This window comes from Myotis yumanensis, unplaced genomic scaffold (genome assembly GCF_028538775.1).
Source record: "Myotis yumanensis isolate MYYU_CA2020_CCGP unplaced genomic scaffold, mMyoYum1.0.hap1 SCAF_4, whole genome shotgun sequence".
NCBI lineage: Eukaryota > Metazoa > Chordata > Mammalia > Chiroptera > Vespertilionidae > Myotis > Myotis yumanensis.
In genome coordinates, this window is record NW_027223755.1 from 100,709,639 (window position 1) to 100,724,208 (window position 14,570).

A 14,570-nucleotide genomic window follows, 5' to 3' on the forward strand; every position below is an offset into this window, starting at 1 on the left:
CAGGCATTCTTGGCCTGTCTCCCCCTCCCACGGGCAGTTTTTTTTACTTGAATTTTTTAGAGAGGGGAAGGAAGAGAGAGAAAAACATGGATATGAGAGAGAACCATTGGTTGGTTGCCTTCCACCCACACCCTGACTAGGGATTTAACCCACAACCCAGGTATGTGCCTTTTTTTTTTTTTAATATATTTTATTGCTTTTTACAGAGGGGAAGGGAGAGAGATAGAGAGTCAGAAACATCAATGAGAGAGAAACATCGATCAGCCGCCTCCTGCACATCTCCTACTGGGGATGTGCCTGCAACCCAGGTACATGCCCTTGACCGGAATTGAACCTGGGACCCTTCAGTCCGCAGGCCGACGCTCTATCCACTGAGCCAAACCGGTTTCGGCCCAGGTATGTGCCTTGACCAGGTGTGATTGGTTGTTAGATCTGATGGAATAATTGAATGGAGACCCTCCCCTGGGAGCTGGCCTTTAGGCCACTTCACAACAGACATTCCCTTTTGCTTAGCACTTGCTGAGACCACATTCCACTTGCTAAGACCATTATCTCTCCCCTCAAGACCCGCCCAGAGAATTCTCCGCCCAGAAAATGCCCGCCTAGAGTCCTTTAGAATCGCTGACTCCCAGTCCCTCGGTGCTGGTGCCATTTTGGAGCTCAGCCCATCTGGTTTTCCAGTGACCTAATAAATTCATAATTCTTTACCCCTTTGGGCCTCGTGCATTCCTCCTTTGGTGACCCTAACAGTGACGATGTTCCAGCCAACTCCAGCCAGGACTATTTTTATTTGAGAGAGACAAAGGGAGAGAGAAACATGGATTTGTTGTTCCACTTATTTAGGCATTCATTGGTTTATTCTTGTATGTGCCCTGACGGGATTGAACCTGCAACCTTGACATACTGGGCTGACACTCTAACCAACTGAACTATCCGGCTGGGCTGGACAGTTTTCGTTTCTTTTCTTTTTTAAATATATTTTTATTAATTTCAGACAGAGAGAGAGATAGAAACATCAATGAGAGAGAATCATTGATCGGTTGCCTCCTGCACACCCCCTACTGAGGATCCAGCCCGCAATCCAGGGCATGTGCCCTTGACTGGAATCAAACCTGGGATTTTTCAGTCCGAAGGCCAATGCTCTATCCACTGAGCAAAACTGATTAGGCCTGGACAGTGTTCTTTGTGTGTGTTGCTTGTGTTGCTTTTTAGTTAAGCTGACACTTGTACTTAATGAGTGTTAAAGTTCATCATTCATTAACTGGCTACTAGAACTTAATATCTGTTACAATACTGGTAGTTTTCTCTTAATCAGGAATAAAACAAAAAACAGAAGAGAAAAATATTTGGTCAAAAGAGAGACAATTGGATAAATGTCTACATGTGACCAGAAGTGTCTAGGCCAGCGATTTTCAACCTGTGTGCTGCAAGAAGTTTTACAACGTGCAATACCTGACTATGTAGTCATGGGCACTGACCTCTTTCCCTTAGATTGTCAAATAAAAAAGTGACAGCATCCAACACAATAGCCATCCAATGTGAATGAATCAAAATTATACCTATTTTTTGGTCAGATGGGCAAAAAATATATTTTTGGTGTGCCGCAGGATTTTAGTAATTTATGTGTGCCATCGGATAAAGAAGACGGAAAATCGCTGGTCTAAAGAAAAAAATTAAAGGCAGAGTGCAGAAAGAACTGAGGATGAAAAAAGGAATTAAATTCACTAACTAGATGATAATGCCAGAGAGGAAAGCAAAATGAAGTCGGCTCTGTGTTGATAACAAGGATTGAAAGAAATAATTTCCAAAAAATCATCCAAAATATTAAAATGTCTTTATATTTGCCTTAGATGTTGACTTGAGACTAAACTAACATGGCAAAGAAGATGGCTTTTGTGGGCATCACATTCCTTCTCTTCAAAGTGAAAGCTCTGGGTGAGATTCGGGATGTCAAATGCAAATCTCCGTCTGGCCTTCCCTGCAGTGCCCATGGCAAGCACAGCTCAGGGATTTCCTTGATGAGACCAAACTGAGCCTGGTGACCCTTCTCTACACAGCGAGGCAGCCACTGCCCATCAAACCCTTTGTTGCTCAAATTGGAACCAATTTGCTCTTCTCAGTTTGTTTTATCCTTTTTTTTTCTCTCTCTCTTCTCAGTTTTGATATTACATTGTATGCCTTCCGGGATAGAGTGCTATAGTCATAGAACAGCAGTAGTCAATTAATATAATTTTGAAATTTTTTATTTGGAAATGTCTTACCTTTTAAAAAATATATACTTTTATTGATTCCAGAGAGGAGGGGCGAGGGAGAGAGAAATAGAAACATCAATGATGAGAGAGAATCACTGATTGGCTGCCTCCTTCATGTCCCCTACTATGGATCGAGCCCACAACTCGGGCATGTGCCCTGACCGGGAATCGAACAGTGACCTCTGGTTCATAGGTCGATGCTCAACCACTGAACTATGCTGGACAGACTAAATCATGTGATTTCTAATAAAATTACAGGAGAGCCTGGCCAATGGTTGGTCCATGCAACAGGAAGTCACCAGTTCAATTCCCTAGGTTGCAGGCTCAATCCCCAGTAGGGGGCTGTAGGAGGCAGCCGACTGATGTTTCTATCTCTCTCTCCCTCTCCCTTTCTCTCTCTGAAATTAATTTAAAAAAACATTAAAATACACAAATTATGAAAAAGAAATACAGGAGACGAAGACAGCCCACCCACCCCAGCTCCAGAGCACATCAGAACTTCCTGTTGTTGTCTGTGGCTTTTCACCCACAAAAATGCTGTGTCTGAGTTTCTGTGGCCCCTCCAACCCACTTGACACATAACTGCTCTTTAACAAATTTTTGTAGAAAGTTAGAGAACTCATTTACCAGGGCTCACGGGACTAAAGGAGGTGGGTGGGAAAGCTCTGAGTCTAGCAAAGGTCAGCATTTTGGGGGTTGGGAGGAAGGTTGGGGTATAGAGAGCCACCAGATGTCACACAACAAATTCAACTCCTGGAAAACCCCAGGGGGAGAAATTTCCAAAAGGAAGGATTGGTCAACCAGGAGACTGAGAAGAGCTGGGAGAACCCACAGCATTGAAACCTTATTATTTATTGAGCACCTACTGTGTGCCAGGATCTGTGTGGGCTATTGAGGGGAACAAAGACTCTAATAGAGGGAGGGAGGCAGCCTCAGCAGGGTAGGGAGGGCCTCCCGCACAGAGGGAACAGCATAGGCAAAGGCCCTGAGATGGGAGAGGCTTGGCAGGCAACTAAAGAATGTTGTCCAGGACGGGGATCTGCAGGGACCTATGATGCAGGCAGAGCCTTACAGGCCAGGGTTGGGCTTCAATCACATTGAGAACACAGGAGATTTTCAGGCTGGGAATTATTTCATTTTTAACAATGAAAGCATTTAGAGCTTGGCTACTGGACTGAAATAGCTTAAAAGAGGCAAGACTGGGAGGTGAGCCAGGAGGTGACCTCAAGGGATTGCTGGGCCACATAGCTCCTGGTGGCTTTAGCACCGGGGGACAGTTTTTTCTGTTAGAAGAAGTAAGTGGGAGGGCATGAGCAGAGGTCAGTGGAGGTTTGATACAGGGTCACTTGGGAAATTCATGGACAGGGTTTGAAAGAACAAGAATGATGACTGATGCCCAGCTGGTGTAGCTCAGCTGGTGTTGACTCATGAACCAACCTGTTCGATTCCCAGTTAAGGCACATGCCCAGGTTGCAGGCTCCATCCCCTGTAGGGGGCATGCAGGAGGCAGCTGATCAATGTTTCCTTCTCATTGATGTTTCTATTTCTCCCTTTGTTCCCTTCTCATTGATGTTTCTATCTCTCCCTTCCTCTCTCTCTAAAGAATCCATAAATGTCTAAAAGAGCCCAGCTGGTGTGGCGTGGCTCAGTGGTTGAGCATCGACCTATGAACCAGGATGTCACGGTTCAATTCCTGGTCAGGGCACATGCCTGGGTTGTGGGCTCGATCCCCAGTAGGGGGTGTGCAGGAGGCAGCTGATCAATAATTCTCTCTCATCGTGGATGTTTCTACCTCTTTCTCCCTCTCCCTTCCTCTCTGAAATCAATAAAAACATATTTTTATTAAAAAAATCCATAGAAACATAAAGAGAAAAAAAATGAATGGTTCCTGGAACGTGAGGTGAGGATATGGCCATGGGTAAGTGAAGGCTGGTCAGAAACTGCAGTGGGCAGCACTTGGAGCCGGGGAATTCAGGCCAGAGATGGGCCTTACAGTGTGAAGGCATGTCAGAGGGTCCCCTGGAAGTGAAGGAGGATATGATGTGAGCACGAGTGGGGCTCTGCTAAAAGGAACTCTCAGAGGGGCTGCCTTCTTCCTTAGGAAGGTAGAGGCCAGGGCCAAAGGTGAGGAAGATCCTTGCCACTTGTGCCCTCCCTGCTGGGGCCGGGTCCCTCGGGATTATTGGGATCACTGAGAAGCTACCAGAAGGGTCTGGGTCCAGCCATTGCTCCTCTTGCAGGACTGACACCAGGCCCTTACTGGGAGGTCCTCCTAGGAATCAAGATGTCGTTTCTACCAGCCAAAGGGTGTGAAGCTGGCAGAGGAGGGTGCAGGATACTGACCCACTGAAATGCCCCCATCCCTCAGGTCTCCTGGATCCCCCCCCTCCCCACACCCACTGCTGGTGTTTGCTCTTCATCAGGCCCGCTTCCTCCCATTTCTTCCTGCTTCAGGTCAGCCCCACCTTCATCTCATCTCAGCAGCTGCTGTTTGCTGCCAATCACCCCTGAATGCAAAGCTGGTCTTTATGCAGCTGCCTGGAGCAGGAAGTCAGGGCTGGGGGGTGGGAGGCATTTGGCCTCATAGATGGTGAGCAGTGCTGGCCCCCTCAGGCCTCAGGCCTTGCTCCAGGCTCTCCCCCATGCAGTCCCAGGTGAGGTGGCCAGCCCAGAGATCAGATGGTTTCCCCTCTCTACTCTGCCTTCCTTCCAGGCTCACATAGAAGTGCATTCTGCTGGCTCCCTACCACCACCACTGCCCCCCGTCCCGGGGCCTCTGATCTTGGAAGAAAGATGAAGGCGTTTCAGAGACCCAGTCCTGCCCCGTGACGAAGGCCCAAAGACGGTGGTCAGGAAAAGAAAAGGGGCCCAAGTCCCTCAGGCCTGAGCTCCTTGCGTTCAGGAACGGGCAGCTATGGAGCACTTACTATGTGCCAGGCCCTTTGAGAAGCCGTGCACAGGCTGACGTCCTCATGTGCTCATTATAGTCCGTGGCCAGTGTGACCAGGGCCCTGTCTACAGATTAGAGAGGTCAGGTGGCTTCTCCTTTCTCACCAGAGCCGAGATCCAGGCCTAGATCCATCTGATTGTTACACAGCCTCTCCCTGTAACCACTGAGCACCCTGACACCCACCCAGACGGGCACTCAACTTGGTTCAATCAACTTTTGAAGCAAATTACCTTTATTGTTGAAAATATTACAGATCTCCCTTTCTCCCCATTGACCTCCTCCACCCACTCCTGCCCCCTCCCCAGGCGAACCAACGTTTATTAAAATGCTGTAGCAAGAGAAGGAAACCCAGGCAAGCTAGGTGGAGAGGCTGTGAACAGGGTGGAAGTGAGGGAGGTTGTTGAGGATGGGTCAAGGGTGAGCAGGAAAGCAAATGTTACTCTAGAAGATTCTTTCTGAGAAGGGGGGAATCCAAGGGCTGGGAGGTGTGACTGAGCTCCTCCAGGCCCTCATGGGACTCCTTAGAACTGAAATAAACTTGAGAAGCACTTTGCCGCACTGAAGCAGAAATCCTTAATCTCACTCCAGATGTACTTCACCACGCTGACAAAGGAGGCCCACTTCTCCTGCACCCAGGCCAGCAGGTTCTTCCACATCTTCTTTAGTCGCCTTAGCATCTTTTGGAACAACCTCATTATCCATTCACAAAAGCTCTCCCCAGGCTGCTGGGCCCCTGTGAGAGAGACAAGTTAGGAAGCCAGGGCAAGTGGAATAAGGAAACTGAGACAGATGGTTAAAGACCAAGCCTTTACAGCCAACTAATACTAGTACATTGCAAAATCCTGTCTTCCCTAAGCAGGGACACAAGAGTAAATGGTTTAGATCATCGTCCCGTACACAACACAGGTTGTGGGTTCGATTCCCAGTCAAGGCATATATCTAACTTGCAGGTTCAATCCCTATTGAAAGCAAATAAAAAAGGCAACCAATTAATGTTTCTCTCTCACATAGATGTTTCCCTCCTTCTCTCTCTCTCTCTCTCACTCTCTGGCCCCCTTCCCCTCTCTCTAAAGTCAATAAACATATCCTCAGATGAGGATTTAAAAAAAAGAAAAGGTTAAGTGGCTCATACTTCTCTTCCCAAAACGGGGAGTAAAGAACTTAAATCACCCCACTCAGGGTGATAGATAGCAGAAATCCAGTTAGTGCCAACCACACCCAAGCACAGATAAGTTAAAGGAACACATCTCATTTTGGCACATTAGCATAAAGCTGATGAATATTCTAATGAGAGCCTTCCCCAAGACCTCCTCTAAACTCCCAGCCTTTAAACGCTCAAGACAAAGGACCAGGAGCAAGCCCACACCTTTCTTCCCTTTCAGGCATGCATCGGCTAAACCCTGGGTCCCCATGAGACTTGCAACCAGAGGAGCAGTGGGCAGCAGCAGCTTGTCTGGACTCAATCCCTCCCCACATAAAAAACCTGTCTCCAAGGCCCCCCTTTTCTCTAAATTAACAGTGAGCAAAAGCAGCCCCACTTAGGCTCTCTGCTGGTGCGTCTTCTATCCTAAGCCCTTCCTGGTTTCACTGTCCCAAATTTAATTAACATCTTCTCAAAATCACCGGAACCTTGGTTGTGCGCACCTTCTGGCTCAGGGTCTGGGTCAGGGTCCGGCTCAGGGTCTGGGTCAGGGTCCGGGTCCGGGTCCGGGCCTGGTTTCTGTCCAGGGCGGACTCTGCTACGGACTCTGTTACGCAGTTCCTGCTGCTGGTCCGGAAGTAAGGGAGTAGATTCCTGTGGGGATGGGGAATGTGTAGGGTCCGACCAGGTCCTGACAGAAGCTCACACAGGGAGCTGCCTGCAGTCCACAGACAAAGACTTCTCGCAGAGGTTCAGCGCCCCAACTCCCCTTTGTAGCTAAACCATGATGGTCATACCTGCTTGTTGGCTGACTGGCCTCTGAGGCCAGCACCAGGCCCAGGGGGGTTCCTCATTAACACATGAAGTTGAGGGCAGGGCTTTGGCCACTGTGTGCTGGGTGGGGAGGTCAGGAGCTGGTGCCAGCCACCCCTCCACCCCCACCCCTCCCCACCACCCCACCCCACTCAGGGGCTGTGTATGCACATGGCAGCGCCAACATCACAAGCGATTAGGGGTGAAGGGGAAGCACAGAGGGCTGTGACAGGAGCCTCAGATTAACTTGGTTGTTGTTCTCACAGTGAGCAAATAAGGTATCAAGCGCGGCCTCATTGATGCTGATCTGAGGAGAGGAGGGAGTGGAGGCTGCAGACCTGCTCCTGCCTGCTGTGGTCTGTAGTCCCCACTGTGACCTCCAAGGGAGCCAAAGCTCACCCCAATAACCTGGCCCAGCCAAACTCCTGGGGACTGAACTTTGGGGGAGCGGGGAGGCCAAAACTCACCTCCAGCTCTTCTAGGCCTATGTGGATCCATTGGGAAAAAATGACTTTGTTTAAATTCCCCCGGCCTCCCTCATTTTCAGTCCTATCCCCTGTTCTCAGCTCGCCGTCTCCCCATAACTGGTCCAGCCATGTGCCTGGGGACCTGCTCTATCATCAGTATACCTATGGCTTGGACACCTCTCAGGCTCCCTGGGCCTTCCTATCCCCCACCTATGTACTCACCCGCCACACAGGTGTGAATTTTGTCTAGTGTAAGGAATGAGCCACTCTGAGGTGGCACCTTCATCATCATCATCGTCATCATCATCATCATCATTGTGAAACTACCTCACCCAAATTGTGCAGAGCACAGGAGTGGGAACCCTGACCCACCTGCTCCTCTTCTTCGGGTTTGTGTCCATCCCATAATGCGTTTACAGTTGCCTTCTGTAAAAAGAGATAGAGTTGGAACAAAGAGGTCTGATCCTTCTCCCTCCTGGACCCCAGGAGGGCCAGAACATTCTTAGCCTCCCACAGTAAAACCCAGGCCCCCGCCCACACCCTATCGATACATGGGGAAGAGCTTCTTACCATTTCACGCCTCATTTCCTCAATATCATCTTTGGATGTCTGTGGAGGTAACAGTGACATTGCTCTTATATGATTTACCAACCCCCAGACCTGTGGTACACATGCTCACACACTCACACTCACCATGACACACAAGCGTACAAGCATGAACATCGTTCTGGAGTGTGCAGGGCAATCTGGTTCCCAGATACCCAACCCTCTGTGATACCGGTGAGAGTTGGCTGAGGGAGGAATTGGCAGTGGCCATCCCTCTCTGAGGAGGGGACAGACACAGCGGTGCCTATATCCAGCTGCTCTTCCTGACTGCTGACCTTGCAGGCTCATAGCACCCCAGGCCCTTTTCACCCCTAAACCCTTGGCTCAACCAACGAGGCAGGGAGTTCCCCACTGACTTCCTCATGAGTCTCCACCTTATGGTCCCAATCTGGACACTGAGCCCTGGATCACTTTATTCCTCAACGATGATTCCACGATCCCTTGGTCACCATCCCAAAGCATCCTGGAGCATCAGCCAACCTCATGGTCAAGATGGGGGTGAGGCTGGGGGCGATGGTAGGGTGGGGGAGGTTGGAAGGCACCACAAAAAGGAGGAATAGACGCTGAGGCCAATGCCAGTACTGGGCTGCTGGCCCAGACACCTGAGAGGATTTTTAAGTTCCCAGGAAAGCACTGCCCACCTCCCACCTCCCACCTCCCACCTTCAGGGTATTAAGATATAAAGGATCTACTGGGATTGGTGTTTCTTCTCACCTATAGACCCTCCATTCTCCAGCTCTTCCCACAAATATGTCAGGTCTAATTGTTAAAGTAACACTTTGTCCCATAACACTCATTCTCAGTCACACACACACACACACACACACACACACCCCTCTTCTCATACTCACAGAGCTGCCCCCATAATTTCTCTCCTGGACATGAGTTTTGGCCCCACAACCAGAACCTGCTACATGAAGTGAAAGGCTGAGCACAAAATGAAACTGTGGGGCCTTTGTCAAGAATTATTCAGAATTTCAGTTTGGTGCCAGGGTAGCATTTAATCAACCAGGCTCAGGGCCATCACGATGAGCATACAGGTCACATTCTCATGACACCCTCCTTCCAGTGTGGGTGGGTAGGTCAGCAGCTGGTGCCAGCTATCTCTCCACCCCACCCCATCCCACCGCACCCCACTCAGGGGCTGTGTATGCACATGGCAGCGCCAACATCAAAAGGGATTAGAGTGAAGGGGAAGCCCAGAGGGCTGTGACAGGAGCCTCAGACTCACCTGGTTGTAGTTCTCATAGTGAGCTAATAAGGTATCAAACAAGGCCTCATTGAAGCTGATCTGAGGAGAGAAGGGTGGGAGGCTGCAGACCTGCTTCTGCCCGCTGTGGTCTGTAGTCCCCACTGTGACCTCCAAGGGAGCCAAAGCTCACCCCAATAACCGGACCCAGCCAAACTCCTGGGGACTAAGCTTTGGGGGAGCGGGGAGGCCAAAACTCACCTCCAGCTCTTTTAGGCATATGTGGACCTGTTGGAAATAAATGACTTTGTTTAAATTCTCCCGGCCTCACTCACTTTCAGTCCTATCCTCTGTTCTCAGCTCATAACTGGTCCAGCCATGTGCCTGGGGACCTGCTCTGTCATCAGTATATCTATGACTTGGACACCTCTCAGGCTCCCTGGGCCTTCCTATCCCCCAGCTGTGTACTCACCTGCCACAAAGGTGTGAATTTTGTCCAGTGTAAGGAATGAGCCACTCTGAGGTGGCACCTTCATCATCATCATCATCATCATCATCATCATCGTCACCGTCATCATCGTGAAACCTCCCCACCCAAATTGTGCAGAGCACAGGAGTGGGAAGCCTGACCCACCTGGTTCTCTTCTTTGGATTTGACTTTATCACAGAATGTGTCTATAGCCTTCAGCTGTAAAAAGAAATAGAGTTGGAACAAAGAGATCTGATCCTTCTCCCTCCTGGACCCCAGGAGGGTCAGGACATTCTTAGCCTCCCACAGTAAAACCCAGGCCCCCGCCCACGCCCTATCTATACATGGGGAAGAGCTTCTTACCATTTCACGCCTCATTTTCTCACGATCTTCTTGGGATGTCTGTGGAGGTAACAGTGGCATTGATCTTATATGACTTACCAACTCCCAGACCTGTGGTACACATGCTCACACACTCACACTCACCATGACACACAAGCGTACAAGCATGAACATCGTTCTGGAGTGTGCAGGGCAATCTGGTTCCCAGATACCCAACCCTCTCTGGTACCGGTGAGAGTTGGCTGAGGGAGGAATTGGCAGTGGCCATCCCTCTCTGAGGAGGGGACAGACACAGCAGTGCCTACATCCAGCTGCTCTTCCTGACTGCTGACCTTGCAGGCCCATAGCACCCCAGGCCCTTTTCACCCCTAAACCCTTGGCTCAACCAACGAGGCAGGGAGTTCCCCACTGACTTCCTCATGAGTCTCCACCTTATGGTCCCAATCTGGACACTGAGCCCTGGATCACTTTATTCCTCAACGATGATTCCACGATCCCTTGGTCACCATCCCAAAGCATCCTGGAGCATCAGCCAACCTCATGGTTAGGGTGCGGGTGGGGCTGGGGGCGATGGTAGGGTGGGGGAGGTTGGAAGGCACCACAAAAAGGAGGAATAGACTCTGAGGCCAATGCCAGTACTGGGCTGCTGGCCCAGGCACCTGAGAGGATTTTTAAGTTCCCAGGAAAGCACTGCCTACCTCCCACCTCCCACCTCCCACCTTCAGGGTATTAAGATATAAAGGATCTACTGGGATTGGTGTTTCTTCTCACCTATAGACCCTCCATTCTCCAGCTCTTCCCACAAATATGTCAGGTCTAATTGTTAAAGCAACACTTTGTCCCATAACACTCATTCTCAGTCACACACACACACACACACACACACACACACCCCTCTTCTCATACTCACAGAGCTGCCTCCATAATTTCTCTCCTGGACATGAGTTTTGGCCCCACAACCAGAACCTGCTACCTGAAGTGAAAGGCTGAGCACAAAATGAAACTGTGGGGCCTTTGTCAAGAATTTTTCAGAATTTCAGTTTGGTGCCAGATAGCATTTAACCAACCAGGCTCAGGGCCATCACGATGACCATACAGGTCACATTCTCATGACACCCTCCTTCCAGGGGTCTCCCGGTGGCCCAGCAGGATGGAACAGAGCCGATGAATGTAGAGATCAGCTAGGGTGGGGTTGCACTGGTGGGAGAGGGGAACAAACACACAGTGGGAAATGGGACTCCAGGGCCTACTGTCCCCTCCTCATTTGCTCTCACTCACCTGCAAGCAGGCCATGGCTGTTCAGGGTTCAGAGGGCTGTGGCCTGATGGCGAGGAACAGGTATGAGAAGTGTTTCAGAGGAGCAGCCTCTTCTCCAGAATTTCTTTGGTTGCAGCTCATTTAAGGCCCCCAGTGAGCCAATCACCTTCTCTCCCACATCCTCCCAGCACAAAGCTAGCTGAGGTTTCTGAGGTTTCTGCACCAGAGGAGGTCAGCTGATTTCAGAGCAGCAGAGGAGGGCCTGGGGGGTTGCAGGGGGAGAGGGTGACCTGCCCTTGAGAATGAAGTAGGGCTAACTCACAGTGTGGTGTTGGGGGGGGCGGGGGGGGGGGGATGAGACAAAAACAGAGAGGAGGAGGAAAGACAGGAAGAGGGAGGTCTAAGGGCTCTGGGAGGGGAGGGCACATCCCTAAACTCTGACCATGGCTCCTCCACTCTCTGAACCAGGGAATCTCTGAGACCAGGAATGGGCCTCCTCCTTGTTCGCTCATCAGCGTGAGACAGAGGAGGGGAAGAGGAAAGGGCAGATTTCAAAAGCAGGTGGGAGCATTTCCCAGAGCTTCCAGAATCAAGAGCTTCCCGCTGGGGAATCAAGGTGCAGGGGAACGTCTAGAATGTCCACCAGGTCACTCGAACAGAGTGCACCCCAGCTTCAGAGTCCAGAGGTTCGATAGCAGTGACAGGCTCAGGACATGGCAAGACCTGCAAGACCCCTGAGGTGGCTTTGTCACACATAGCCTTGCTCACCCCTCAGCTCTTCCCTAATACCCAACACGGGGCCAAAGCCCCACACAGCTCAGCACAGCCACTGTGTGCCCTCTGTATTAGGGACCCAGGCCTGCCGGAACAACGCACCACCGACTGGATGGCTAAACAACACAGACTGATTTCCTCACAGTTCTGGGAGCTAGACGCCTAAATCAAGCTGTTGGCAGAGTTGGTTCCTTCTTAAGCTGCAAGGGAAGGCTCCTAGGTTTGTAGATGCCGTCCTCATGTTCACATGGCATTCTCCCTGTATCCATGCCTGGCTACTAACTTCCCACTTTTATGAGGACACTGGTTCTATTGGATTAGGGCCTACCCTGGTGACCTCATTTAACCTGATTCCCTTCATAAAGACCCTGTCTCCTGGTACGGTGATATTCTGAAGTACTGGGGGTTAGGGCTTCAGCATACGAATTTGCAGAAGGACACAATTCAACCCCTAAGATCCTCAAAGAGAACCTGGCCCCTGAGAGGCCACTCATGAGCCCCATAAGGACAGACCTACACATCGCACTTCCTTCGTGAAAGTCTCACTTGGGTTAGCTGGACCTCAGCGGACATCTCCCTGTCCCTTAAAAACCCATTCAATTGTCTGAAACCCCCTTCCACACCTAGGAAGTCCAGATCCTTCCCTGAGCTGTCTTTGAATTCCAGGGTGGGAGAGAAGGGAGCTGCTCCTGCTTCAGGTACAAGTATTACTTCTGGGCTTTGTCTCCAGAAGCCTGGCTCCCTGACCTCCCATAACACTCCACTCCTCCATGACTGTCTCACGAAAGCCACCATCTGAAGACATTTTGTGTTTCATTGTGCAATGTACCACTTTTTAAAAAATGTTTTTTATTGATTTTTTCTTGAGAGAGAGGGAGAGGGAAAGAGAGATAGAAACATTGATGAGAGAAATACATCAGGGCTCATTATTTAGGGTTTAGGGTGCTTTACCTGTAGAGAGAATCAGATTGGCTGCCTCCTGCACGCTCCCTGCCCTCCCTGCACCAGAGATTGAGCCTGCAACCAGGGCATGTGCCCTGACCAAAGCGACAGCCAGCTACCTCTTTTTTAAAAAATATATTTTTATTGATTTCAGAGAGGGAGCGGGAGAGGTAGAAACATTAGTGATGAGAGAGAATCACTGATTGGCTGCCTCCTGCATGTTCCCTACCTGGATCAAGCCCGCAACCCCGGCATGTGTCCTTGACTTGAATCAAACCCAGAACTCTTCAGTCCGCAGGCTGACGCTCTATCCACTGAGCCAAACCAACCTGATAAGCTTTGAAAATATAATTTTTCCCCTCCTTGTACTTTAACAGGATCCTGACAGAGCCTCAGATGGCTTAGAGTTCTCAGGTCATGGACTGGTCAAAGATGTGCCTGGCTGTTGTCTTCACACTGGTCTGCTTGCCTTGATAAACAGCAGGCCCTGTCTGTGCTCCCTGGGACTGGAGCCCACAGCCTCAGCTCTAGGTAGCAATGCGGAGCACGAGGCTGGACAGCAGCCCAAGAAAAGGCCACTAAGTGACTCCAGCCATGGGGGTGACCTTATCAACTATGGCCATCAGCTTGGCTCTGTAGGCGACATGAAAAGTTGGCTCCTGGGAGAACATGGCAGAGACACAGAAAACCACAAGACAGTCCCATCCCAAGTGAAGACTCAGGGTGAGGGCATGAGATTTGCATATTTAAGTTCCCTGGGTGAATCTGATGTGGAATGTTCCAGAAGCACAGTTCCAGGGGCACTGATTTAGATCCCGAATTCTGGGGAGAGTGGGAAATGAATGAGATGGCCCAGGTTTCGCCCACTCATCAGCCAGGAGTGCTGAGGAAGCAGCGACCCCAGGTGAAGAGACTGCTCAATCTACTGTCTGTGGTCAGCACTGAGCGGACAGGAGCGAAGGAGTTCTCCTTGAGGGAACTGCAGACACGCGCGGTGGAAGCAAAAAGAGGTTTTTAAAGATGGGGAGGGTGTCCTATTGAATGGGACAGTTCTGGATTCAGGGTGGTGACCAGCAAGGAGGTCCAGGGGCCAGATTGTGGAAGGTCACCCTTGTGGTCATTGGTGCCACCCAGAACGGGCAGCACTGGTGCCCAGGGGTGGTCTCAGGACTGGGTCCCAGTTCCCCACCCATGTGATGTTGACTGGGACGGGGTGGAAGCAGAACAGGGTGAGACACTTCTGGAAAAGTGGGGGGAGGGGGGCGCATGCTGGGGCTCAGTCTCCTGATCAGGCCTGTCCTCTAAAGACCCATGCACATGAGCCGCTGTTGCCAGGCAGGGCTTGTGCTGCAAGGAGTCAGCAGGCTG

The 14,570-nt window shown here is 50.5% G+C and overlaps 1 protein-coding gene across 2 annotated transcripts; it reads right to left on the reverse strand.

Annotated features, from left to right (window-relative positions):
• Positions 1 to 5,413: 5,413 nt before the first annotated feature.
• LOC139009134 (interleukin-32-like) lies at positions 5,414 to 11,619 on the reverse strand. Of its 2 annotated transcripts, none has more exons than XM_070413172.1 (9): positions 11,508 to 11,619; positions 10,251 to 10,289; positions 10,053 to 10,106; positions 9,680 to 9,706; positions 9,461 to 9,520; positions 8,194 to 8,232; positions 7,996 to 8,049; positions 6,847 to 6,997; positions 5,414 to 5,935 (listed from the first exon to the last, which is right to left on the reverse strand). In XM_070413172.1, the coding sequence occupies exons 1-9, from the start codon at positions 11,520 to 11,522 to the stop codon at positions 5,724 to 5,726; spliced, it is 651 nt and encodes a 216-aa protein (XP_070269273.1). In that variant the 5' UTR covers positions 11,523 to 11,619; the 3' UTR covers positions 5,414 to 5,723. The 2 variants fall into 2 exon arrangements, with proteins under 2 accessions (XP_070269273.1, XP_070269274.1); XM_070413173.1 differs by lacking the exon at positions 11,508 to 11,619 and adding an exon at positions 11,140 to 11,485.
• Positions 11,620 to 14,570: the final 2,951 nt, after the last annotated feature.